Below are 12,612 nucleotides of genomic sequence, written 5' to 3' on the forward strand. Positions count from 1 at the left end.
ACGCTGATCGGAAAAGGAAAATTTCTGTTGCAGTAAGCGCTGTAGAGTGGTAAAAAAAGACTGTGCATATCTTGCGCCAACTTTTGATTAAGGACCGCCAGTCACAAATATGTCAAGATGTCATTGCCCGGAGTATGGTCACCTACTTTAAAGTTGTTATATCGCCGTAGTTGTTGTTGGACACACTGAATGTCTAATTTAGCTACCGTAAAATAAGCCCTGTTTGTGTCCTAAGCTGAGAACGTACCTGACACACAACCCGATATACTGTTAAAAAGCCTAATTTCCTTATTGTTTGATCTCGAAAACGGGATTCCGGGTCTAAACACATCTGCACAGCGTGGATGCCTTGTCTTCAGCGGTGGAACCACCTAGCTTAGAGCTAAAAGTCCAACAATTGCTAGGCGATTTTACTAAGAGATACCAAAAGACTTATGGGACGCCACATAACAGTTATTAATGCTTATACGATGAGCTACAAAAGCAGGATTATGTAAGAAATGAAAATAAGCGTCGATTAACTGTTTATATAATTTGAGGATGCTTTTTTTCTACCGTGTATCTGCCATACCACCGGAATACTCTTCATGCATACAAACTTAAGGTTATAACGAGAAATATTTCTTTTCGACTCGATCTCCCTCAAAATTGAACCTTTTAGTGGTGGTTCAAAGGTCTTTCTTCGGTTGTTGTCGTGATGCTCCATTCCATTTCAGATGGTTCTTCCTCAAAAATTAAGTGAGCAATTATGTGGGTTCTTCAATTGTACTACATGTGTGGCCATGGTGGTCGGCAACGTTTTTCTTTAAAATAACTAAGGTATAGAATCAGGTGTACTGCTGCATATTTTAAGTGATTCTCTGATTTAAACTTGCTTTCTTAGAAATCCTTTTAACCTTTATTCATATTATGTTAAATAACTTCTCATATGAAGCGTAAAGTACTACTGCGGGATTATCCTAAAGAAAGCCCATAACTGGGTCCACCTTAGTTGCTCACCGAAATCAGCGCGGAGCAAGCTTATGTAACAAAAAGTCAACTCTAATGTGAAGTATTATGTGTCGTTGTCCTTCATCGGTTGTTATCTATCCGGTCTGTTGTATCAGTGAAATATAAACCCGTAACGTCTGTACCCTTGTGAACGAATTACAGCCCCTGGGATTTGGGATAATTCAACGAAGGTGCGCATAGCTATTATCGTCTCTCACCTTTATCCTTGGTGTTAGCTGTTACTTACCACTAGAAACATCTTGCATACAGTGGCGTTTTAAAAATTTACTGTGATATATCCTTTTCTAAATCGCATGTTTAACATCATTTCCAGATAATGCGCTGAAGACAATGTGTAACTTTCAGTCCGAAAGTATGTCATAAACAAAATTTGTACAAACTGAATGAAACAATCAACAGGGTAGAATTTTTCACAGTCTCAGGTAGTTTTATGGCCGCGAATATAAACGTCGAGGAACATAAAATAGCACTACTCAAATGTTTGTGAACGTGATTTTCCAATGCTTTGTCGTTAAGAAATATATTCACGTTTGTATATTTTTGATGCTATCCAAGTTGACTTATTTCTCGCCTGTTTAGCAGCCACGTTTCAAGCAATACGCGGATATAATTGAGGTTATTCAAATCATGTCTGTAAAATGTTTCAAGACTATATTATTCAATTTATATTAGTTTGACGTTAAAATAGCTTAAACGTATTGTTTTTACTGAACATTCTAATAATATGTATGCCTTGGATCTTGAAAGCAATATCGAACTCAATCGCTTGAACCTGTAGTACCGTGCAATAAAATGATTGCTCGAATCATTTTAGTGTACGTTATCAGAATATACAGATACCCATTGTCGCCACTAGGTAAGGAGAATTTCCTAAAAGCACGGTACTCGCTTCTAGCGTTTTAGAGATTGCTCCGTAGAATAAACGCTAAAGAGTAGCCCCTATTTTTTAGGTGATGTGTTTTTAGCTTATATATATTTATAGTTTATATGATGATTTAAACTGTAACAAGTATTAATGTGAATCCGTTACAGATATTCAGCCATTATGTTTTTGCGTTATTTAGAGGTCTGCGCATTGCTGGTGAAATTTTTCTTAAACAAACGAATTATTTCACTTGCTATTGTATCACTGTAGCTTCGCATAGGGCCGATACAGGAGCTCGTATTTGTCCAATAACTCCACATGTACTTGTCGTCATTTTTATGTTAGCACTCTGTGATCGAAGAAATACGAAAAACACGTTAAATCATCTAATGGAGTATTGAGGCGTTACATTGACCTGCATTTCGTATTGTACATTTTTTTATAGCATTTAAGCAACTAAGATCGTTAAACAATCGAAGTGACATAATCAGATGTAAAAATGTATTAAACCTTTTATAATATTTGTTCTTGTTTTTTTAAAGGTTGTGGATTTTTCAAAATCCTGAGTCAAAAATATAGCGAAGCCTATTTTTAGGACTCCTTATTGGTATCATACTTTTGAAACTTATTAACAAGTTACGCCAGAAATCAAGGAACCACAATAAAAACATAAATCATCAAATGACACAAATACATTTATTCTAAGCAACAAAAATATACATTGGAAGTCGATTTGTGTAAAGTCCCAAGCACAATAAGCATTTTATCTTATGAATGAGACTTGTTGCTGCGTTAAGTAATAGTGACAAAATGTACTATTGTTGTACATAATGCTTTTCATGGCTTTATTTGTGCGCCTACCTATGAATTGGTAAATAAGCGCAAACCAGTGTTCTAACTACATACTAAGTAGTACGTTATAACCAAATGTAATTATGGTAAATATATAATGACAAGTTTGAACATAGTGGTTACCTGTCAATCGTCTGACTACGTAATCTAAACAATTGTTGCTCTGTGACCTCAAAGACTTTTAGGAAGTTATGACGATTTCCTGGCGTCCGCAGCAATTTTCTGCAATTGTAGCGCCAATGATCACCGCGGTTCACACACCTCCTGCTTTGGCCACCACTAACTCCAGCATTCTTCTTGCCGTGACTTGCAGATTCCTGTCGAACACCGAACTTTTAAAGAAACAATAGACTTGTTGCATCTGCTCGATACAGCGACGAGGTGTATGTCCATATACATCTTGGCCTTGGATCATAGAATAGGCAAATTAGTTCACGGCTGGAAAGGCCCTGACTCAATACTAATGCGGTTCCAAGTGTAAAACGCGACGCATTAATTTATTAAGTTTGAATCTTCACTTTCAACTGAATTATACTATCGAGGTCAGTGCCATGAGCAACATTTACCATAGTGCAGTTCTTTTAAGCGCTGGCAATTCCGTAAAACCTTATTCCGTAATACTTAATCATTTTACACTCTCTACTTTAGGTTTTTTTTCTGCATCTAGGCAGACCACTGCACTACAAAATCATTTTTCTTTTTTAATTTCCTTAGATTTTTGGGATATATTGGTGACATTTTTACGGCGTCTTTGTCAATGCAATGAGATTCGTCATCTAATTTAACCTTTTTGGATAACCCCGCCGTTTTTTCACTGTCTTTCTCTACGTCATAGAGACCTTTTTTTAAGGGACGACTTTGTGTACCGAGTTCTTGGTCAGAGTCGTCTTCTGTATCTTTTCCCTCCGTTTCCTCTAATGTCGTTGTCTGAAAAAGTAATTTGCCGGAAAGTTCAAAATGCCAAATGAGAAGTTGATTTGTTTCAATACAAAAGCTCGTTTTGAGAAGAGGATTATTTTTAATATAGATATTATTGTTTTTGGAAATTACGCAGCGTAAAATAGCTATCTATAGTTAAAATATATAACATTATTACTTTCCACCACAACTTTATCGAAATCAAAAATGCGTGTTATAAAAAAACATCTATATGTTGTGATGAACAGGCAATTTGATCTTGAAACTGGAAGTCTACGATTTATACACCATATCGAAGGAAGTGGCTAGAAAAGCCGGTTTCAAGTTTACGATAGCTTTTCCGTCTATTGAACCTGCACTAGATATTATATTGTATACTAAATTGGGTAACAGCAGCTCTTTTTTTAGAAATTAAAAACAAATCCAAAGTTCTTACGTAAACAATAGTCAGTATCAATCCGTATACTGTCCTACCTGTGCGCAAGTAGTACCAAACATGATTTTTTTCTGATAAAGATTAGTGATTTTAACCAAATTATTAACAATTTTGTTATTGTTGTGCCACCAGATTTTAGCGAAACCAAGTTTTTGAAACATAACGATATTTTGACAATACAGATTATATTTGCAAAAAAAAACTTTATCTAATTATGTGTTATATACTTCATGGACTCATTGATCCAAAATCACCAGAATGTAAACGACAACTATAACGCCATTTTAGAAAATGTATTTTGCTTTTAACAAAACCCTTCGTACCTAAATGTTGCCCAACCTATAGATTACAATACTAGAAATCAGTCTATAGATGATTTATAGACAATTTGCATTTTACAACGCATTACGATATTTATATTTATTTACAACAATCCACTAATAGTATTATTTTTAATTTCTGACGTGCGAAATATGTACGTTAGCGAGATTTTTGTACCTAATATTCAACAAATATTAGATACAAAGAAAACAAATAATTCAACAGTGTGTCGAGCTTCCTTATGTTTGTATGGTGAGTGTTATCGAGCAATTTAAGTTTTCAGATTAGGTATTTATATTTCAAATCTAAAAATGAATTTTTTCGAGTTGAGTTTCTCATCATAAAGCTTTTAGCCCAAGCCCAGCCACCAAAGATAATCACCATTGCTAGAGTTGCTGTCAATGTTGTCGACACTTCAAACAAGAAAAATAAAGATTTTTTTTTTGGAGTGTCGACAATTCGAAAAAGTCTTTAACGGTTCTCATTATTTGTGGCAGTTGACGCTGGCCTAACAAATTAACTTAATGGTGAAAAAACGGATACTTAAGAAAAACTCCTTTTTAGAACATTGATTAGCACAACACAGCCAGCTACCACCATCGTTCAGTCTCGTCTGATCTCTTTCTTCCCTTCTTCGAAAGCGGGTCTTTCGCAATTAAGTTTCCCTCCTTCCCTTGCTTAAGGGATGGTGACCAGTTACAACCTGCCACTACTAGCAGCACTGCGGCTGCAACAAGAGTCTGCCTCTAAGTGGCATGGCACCCAATCAACTTGCGCTTAGATTTGGCCATTAACCGAAGACAAGATCCAGTGTTGATATCAAACCGTCAACGCCTGCTCGTTTAGGCCGCTTTAAAGAAAACAACACAATTTGTTGTCAGACTCTGGCCGCAAATGCGGAGACATCCATTCGATAGATCAAGTGTGCAACATTTTACGAAGCACTAAGCAACGTATTCTAACAAAAGATTTGTGCCTTTGCGCCCATAAAGGTCAGCTGACTCAACATCTTGGGTCTGCAGGCCATAACAAAAAAAAATTCGCATATTAGGTAAATAAACAATAATGAGTAAAAGAGCGGAGTTCCCAACACAATTATTTAGCGGTGAGGCCAATGTTTCTATTAATGGCTTTGCAAACGAACAATATTGTGCTATTTGAATGACTAAAACCCAAAAGTATTTGTTGAGAAAAAAAAATGCACCCCAAACGTGTCTGATGCGGATTTTGTACCGGGGATTTAGTTGATCTTTTTTTAAATTTGAACCGTAAATGCACAAACGGTTAAGGTGAGCGATATTGGAGGTTGACTAAGTTTTTTGTGTCTTACGTGGGCAGTATGGACCTCGGAAATATGTGGCTCCAACCAAACGGTTCCTTTTTGCTACACAACGATCAAAACATCGTTGTCGTCTTATATACATAAATCACGGCAGTATCTAGTAGATTGTCCAGTGCATGACATTAGCAGTTAGATGTGCACAGTTCCTTCAAATTCTGTAAGAAATAGTCGACAGAATACCGCAAAGAACAAAGACGGTTTTTCGTTTCTGTATGTGCATAAAGCCATTCATTACGCCAGCTTCTCAAGGCAGTCATTGGTGTCCGTGTGATAGTTTAGTAACAATGTCTCCGCCTAAAAATTTTCGAGACATATATAAAAAAATAGATATTGGGAGAAGACCTAACTTGTTCCTTGCTGAAAACTAGCTGGAAGCTGGTTTGTAAGCGCTAACGGCAGTCTACAACGATTACCGGGGGTTTCTAGAGTCAGTCCGCTACGGCGTTAACAATTAGGATGCTGTTTTAAAATATAAAAAGTAAATCAACTTCTCTTAACTAAATAAACTATAAAGACATAGTCTGCAAGATTATGCTAGCAGCACAAAAGATTTTCTATCCTTTTATGCCACTGATTACGTAAGCTTCTTAATACAGCTATGTCGAGGCTCCTGCGATGGTCCAGTGGTAATGTTTCACGCTACAAACACGAGGAACATATGTAAAGGTTTAAGTAGAGTAAATATTGAGAGAAGACCCAGTTTGTTTCCGGCTGGGAAATAGATCGAACCAGGTTAACTAGCGTGTTGGACGAAAGACTGGTATATATCTGGTATTCACGAACCCTTAACTCTGAGATTCAGTTAAATTATCGTGTGTAGCTCACATGGATTTTTATGAGCTATGAAATTGACTACTTCGCCAGCCAACGAAATTGACAAGATCCGCTAAATGATGTAGCTGCACTCACGACGACTCACAGTTAATCCATGCCTATATCGACTGTTGTAATTGATGAACCGACAGAAACTATGAGAGTGCTATTAACCATAATATCTCTACCCAGTGTTGTCCCACAAGTACAACCAGCTACCAGGCCGCAGAATATCAGCAAATCTACTCATTAGTGATAGCTTACTACGACATCCTCAAAAAGCGCGTCTACCGATGGCTGTCTGTTATGGTATATCCAGATACACAATCCAAAGAGAGAAATACGCAAAGACGCGCTAAAAAAGTCTGTCCATTGATGACAGTCTATTCCCCGCGCTGACGGGCCAATGTTAGCGCAGAGACAAACGAAGCATGTGTGATTTTCTTCAATACACAAGGTACTCACTATCGAAAGCCATATATCCAGTTGCAATGCCGGGTGGCTAGTTCGACATAGTTCCTTTTTCGCACTACCATATTTCAAGGTTGATGCAATAGACCAAGGTCAAAGACGACAACAGGAGAATCGCCCTCTCATTAAACGCCAGACAGATCTTCACTTGTTCTTCACACACTACTGCACGTCATAGGTACTTTTTCACGGCAGCCCACTACATTCACTGAAGCACGCTGGAAGACTCGTGGTGAAGCAAAGTGGATTAGTCATCTCCCCGTACACACGATAACACTTGGTTTTGCTCTGCTCAGTCGGATAATAAATTTTTTCCAGTATGCGTGCGCATTTCTATCGCCTAATTAATTCTATTTGCCACCAAATTCTCACAATTAGTAGTCAAGGCCAACAACGTAGACTGTTTGAGCTCTTTTTTTTATTGACCACGGGATAGCTTACGCAAGCGTTCTTTTCTAGTGACCGTAAATAGCTCCTCATTAATTCCCAGCAATTACGTAATTTTAGCTCCAGTCTTGCTAATCAAATAGATTTCTTACAATATAATTCACGATGTTGTAAAAACGCTGCATGTAGGTTTCAGCTGTCATTAATACCTACTACATATAAAAAAAAATATATGATTATACGAATCTTCATTTTGAAATGTCGTCTGCAGTATCTTTCCTGCCGAAGATTAGATAGAGAGCTTGTTATCAACTTTGGTGCCGCCTGGAAATGCGGGACAGTCTGATACGCCATTTTAATGCAGAATCTATTTATTTAAAAGCCTTCATGTTATATGGTACTATGAAAAGTGAACAATTTTGGAGTGTCATATTTTATGAGAAAGCTGTTTTCATAAAAAGTTATCATAATCTGATCTATAGATTGAAGATTTTTATTATTATAAAACAAATCTGTTGGGTTCCGTAATTATTTTCTATGTCTTTTAATGAACTTCAACTTACTTTGTTGCTTTCGTGGGTATTAACATGCGGAATGTCAGAAACTTGTACGTTGTTATTAATGACCTCTGCCTTTTCAAGAGGTGGACTCATTGTCTCCTTGTAGTGTGGAGAAATCTTGCACATTACCACATATCCTAGCCCGTAGGTCATCTGTAAAATGCATGCACTTGATCACTATGACTGTTCCCGGCGAAACGGTATCATTTTTGTGTGCTAGTTTAACGGCTCAAATTCTAACTCGCCTGTAATTAAATTTCATTAAAGTGGGCCGCTTAGCTCGGGTTACTTAATTACCTAAATACGAGGACGAATGCTAAGATAATCCTTTAAACAGCCATGTGAGGAAAATTATAGTATGAAACAAAACAAACTATATGTATTCATCCCTTAAATGTACGCTACTAATAAGATGCAATGTGCACCTTGCTCGTAAGTGTACTTTTCTATTCGGATACTTCCTATCTTTTGCGATAATAATAATAGCTTATTTAGAATTTTGTCGCTGTTCAGGGTATGGATTGCTAAGCGTGCTGCTGATACCCGATGTGGGGCCTGAATGGTTATTCCAAAGTGCAGCTCGCAACGCATAAAGGGCAAATCAAGACGCAGGTGACTTTAAATAATAAGGCGTGCACAGAAATTTTGTAACGATGGTATTGTTTGATGTTTGCGCCGAGTGTGTCTAACTTTATGGTACGACAATGGAACTGTTTAATTCTGTTCATTAACTCCGGGTAATAGATAGCTGATGGATTGTGTAAAGTGCCAGAGTATAAACCCACGTAACTCGCACGTCAATCAAATGTAAGAAGACAAATGATAACGTATAAGCTGCCTGTCGAGTAACGGGAAGTTGACATCAAGTTAAAAACATTTTCGGATGTAACCTCATAAGCCTTATTTTTAAAAGAGAAGTAGGAAAAGCGGATCATCAACTACGAGAGTAAAGACTGTATTTTTTAAACCAATATTAGAGGATTCTGCCACAACGATGATGAAGATTGTTATGGGTAATTTTTATTATGGGTTGGACTGTCTGTTAAAGACTATAACATGATAAAGTGAATTCTCAAATGGCGTATCTCTGGAGGACGGCGACCCCAAACATCGAGCGAAGCGAGCTTGTAAATAGCCCGAAGATACATATATCTTATAATTAATTGATCACTACGAAGATCTAACTTAAATAGTACCAACGTAACGATCTTTTGCACAAAAAGCAGCACCAAACGCAGACATTGATCAGAAATGGAGAAGCCCTGTAGACCCATCATTGTGTGTCAGGCTCACCACGCATCTGATTATTCCCACAGAACTAGCTGCACGAAAGGTTATCATGTTTATTAGCTATACATTGGCTATTAGCCTACAGCGAATAAACACGCACACATGCTTGAAAATCCATAAAGAATTGTCTAACAAGTTAGTAATAGATATACCTATAATATAATTGGTGAAATATACGCATTTGGTATTATTGAACTTGTTTTCGAAGGTTTAATGCGTTGTGTAACCGGTGACGTTGGTGAAGTAAGATAGAAGTATGGAATGTTGTCACAAATATGTTTGGTTCCAAAGCGCTGGGCATCGTCATTGTACAAAATTGGCGAAATTTCGAAAAAGGATTTTGGTTTTGCCGCATTCAGCTGCCAAATTGGTGTTGCACATTATCCATCAGGTCCATATTCTAACATAACTTAAGTATAATTTTAAAAATCTCCAAATTTGAGGTCTTGCTGCAGGTACAGAATAAACATAGGCAGAACCAGTTTGGAGTACATCCTAGTCTGCTTTGAAAATAAACGGCGCACAAGATCTCGAAGAATCCCGTTCGTGCACCCTAACGAATTTCTGTTCAATTAGGCGTTTGTAACACTAATCTTTAAAATTCAACCAAAAAATTATATTTCGTTTCTTGTTAGGAGGATCTGTTGAATTAATTAATGCAATGCATAGTTATCGTCATTACGACACATACCCAGTGAAAATGTTAAAGTTCTGCATTTCTAAATTTAGGGGAAAACGTATGACAATAAAATATTTACTTACCGTAAATGCAAGGACCAGAAGCAAAAGCAAATAAGCCTCTCCGGTATTAAATGACTTCACAAAAAAATTACCTACGGAGGACCCGAAGAATGCCCTACAAACACGCAGAACATATAACAGTTATACAACAAGAATTGTTATGATGCCGAAACATAGATTAGGTGCAGAATGTATCGGAAGTTACATGTTTAGCTGTATTTAGAGGAACAACTAAAACAATAAAAATATGTCAGGTTTCATTATTTTTTATATAGGTTGATGTAAGTGTTCTAACTGAGTTCTTAAATGAAATCCAAAGGATAGGACTTACTACTACTATTACTGATAATAATAATAACAGTGCTCAAGCTGCATGTGGTAATGTGTAATTGCAACCATTTTGTTATCATGGCGTTATTCACAACATATTACAAACATGTTACTAAAAATCCTAAAATCTAAAACATCTTGCAAATAAGGTTCATATCGATTAGCTATAAAGTGCTAAATATAGTATTGCGTAAACAAAAATATGGGATTAATTCATATTTCGTGACATGCGTTAATGAACTGCGGACGAGGCTTCAAGTGGACCCAACGTGGCACATTTTTTGCTCTTCAACCTGTTAGGTTGAAGAGCAAAAAATGAAGAGCAAAAAAAGAGATTGTCCCTATAATTGGATTAGCCGAGAGCATTAAAAACATAAATTAAAATAAAAACTCACATTGTTTTTCTCATCCTTTTCTTAGTGTGGAAATATATTTTTTTGTGAGAATATAAAAAAAATTATTGAAATTTATTCAAAAACCTGTAAAAGACTCATAGACCAGATGTGCTTGTGAAGGCTATAGTCGAACGCGCTAAAGTACTCAACGTCGGCACCTAAAATAAGAAAGAGAAGGCAAAACTGCCCAGAGGTGTCGGTGGGAAATATATTAACATAAGCTGAAGGTTAATGATGAGCGGCTTTAAGCCAGTTGGAGAGCTGTGCTAGTCCCCGTGGTAGATTTGTCGGTAGCGTGTTTGCTGCTAGTCTTTGGGACATATTGTGGTCTACGTTCGAACCCGAGCGTAGGTAGACTTTATTTCGCGTCGGGAGCCAGCCGTGTGATGAAACGCTTAAAGGCAACACTAGATGTAAAACTCAAAATATAGCGAGCAGCTCTGCAAGACGGCGAATCAAGCTACTGGGATACGACGTTTTCTAGTGATATGATTTAAAAGGTTATTATGAAAATCCTGGTTACGAACATTGGGCCTCAATTTTAGGCATTTGCTACGATAGTGTATAATGGCAGCCAGCGTTTTCTGACTACAGAACTTACTAAATCGGCATCTTCTTCTCTTCCTGGTCATGCGTCGGTATGTGTTCTAATATTATTCAAAAGTTCCTTCGTCAAAATTTAAACACTTTTTTATGTGTAGAATTCTATCCTGAAGCTTAGTCAGTAGTTACTTCTTTAAATCCTAACAATTTCTTTGTATATCGTTATTGCGCCCTTAAGAATTGGCCAAGAGTTACTTTTTGAGTTCCGACAACTTCGTTACATATAATTATTGTGTCGTGAAATTTAGTTAAGAGTTACTTCTTTGATTCACCAGTTTTCTTTGTATATAGAAATTCCATTCCAAAATATGGCTGATAATTTTTTCTTCAAAACCTATCCTGATTCTTGAGAAGGAGCTACTCGTTTTCCAGTCAACTTCTTTGTATGTAGTGATTGTGTCCACAAATCTAAACAACAGTTCCGACTTTGGCTTCTTCCTTGCCTGTGGGCATTTTGCCCCAAAACCTGGCCAAAATTTTCACTCTCTACTCCTAGCAACTTTTTGTATGTGGGATTCCATACCGATACTTATACAGAAGGTCTGTCTTTGATTTTCAATAATTTTTCTTGTATCTTGGAATTCTATTCTGAAACTTGGCCAAGAGCCGTTTCTTTGAGTTCTAACAACTTTCTTTTGTGTAGGAGTTCCGTCTTGCTTTCTACTGAAATTATCCTCTGCTTAAAATGACCCTGGTGCACAACCGTTTAAATGACCTTCTGCTATCCAGAGTTGATGCACCTGCGGCTAGTTGCTGGGCATTCATCAAGCCTTACCGCCGCGTTACGTCCGTGACCATTCACGGACTCTCGTCTGTTTTTGCTCAAGGTTCCTAGTTCCGATATTCTAGGTGGAGTTGCGCAAGCGCCTCAAACTTGCCGAAAGAGCCTAGTGAAGTAATTGATGAAATTATTACTCCGCATCTTGTCCCTTAGAAAAGCCTCGAAGACGTCCTAATCCGTCCTTTTGGACGGATCTTCTCTGTTTCTCTTGATCTTCTCTGATGCCTTTTGCTGGCATCGTACTCCAAGGCCATGTGCCACCTCTTCTGGGAATCTTTCGACGGCCTTGTCTTTAACTGCCCACGCTGTTGGCGCCGCCTCGGACGTCGCCTTTTCCATGCTTCAAACCACGGTTTTGCCCAAAAGCCAACTCTGGGCACAGGCGATGGATTCTAACTGTAAAGCCCATGTGTCGACCGTCGTGTAGCACGGCTGTGGCAAGTTGGGTTGGGGATTGGCAGTGGAGCAACTTTTAGAATGTCCATTTGAGAGTGTA

The 12,612-nt window shown here is 37.6% G+C and overlaps 1 protein-coding gene across 3 annotated transcripts in view; it reads right to left on the reverse strand.

Annotated features, from left to right (window-relative positions):
* Window positions 1-2,553: 2,553 nt before the first annotated feature.
* Window positions 2,554-12,612, reverse strand: part of LOC111264961 (uncharacterized) — a 12,530-nt gene continuing 2,471 nt past the window's right edge. Inside the window, exons 2-5 of one of the 3 annotated variants that reach the window (XM_022841246.2) lie at window positions 10,029-10,122; window positions 7,980-8,129; window positions 3,568-3,655; window positions 2,554-3,060 (exon numbers count right to left, since the gene is read on the reverse strand). In XM_022841246.2, the coding sequence (XP_022696981.1) occupies window positions 3,008-3,060; window positions 3,568-3,655; window positions 7,980-8,129; window positions 10,029-10,122 (385 nt within the window). In that variant the 3' untranslated portion in view covers window positions 2,554-3,007. Of the gene's footprint in view, window positions 3,656-7,979; window positions 8,130-10,028; window positions 10,123-12,612 lie in introns of all 3 variants that reach the window. The other 2 variants (XM_022841245.2, XM_022841244.2) reach the window with 2 other exon arrangements.

Source organism: Varroa jacobsoni, unplaced genomic scaffold, assembly GCF_002532875.2.
Source record: "Varroa jacobsoni isolate VJ856 unplaced genomic scaffold, vjacob_1.0 scaffold_918, whole genome shotgun sequence".
Taxonomy (NCBI): domain Eukaryota; kingdom Metazoa; phylum Arthropoda; class Arachnida; order Mesostigmata; family Varroidae; genus Varroa; species Varroa jacobsoni.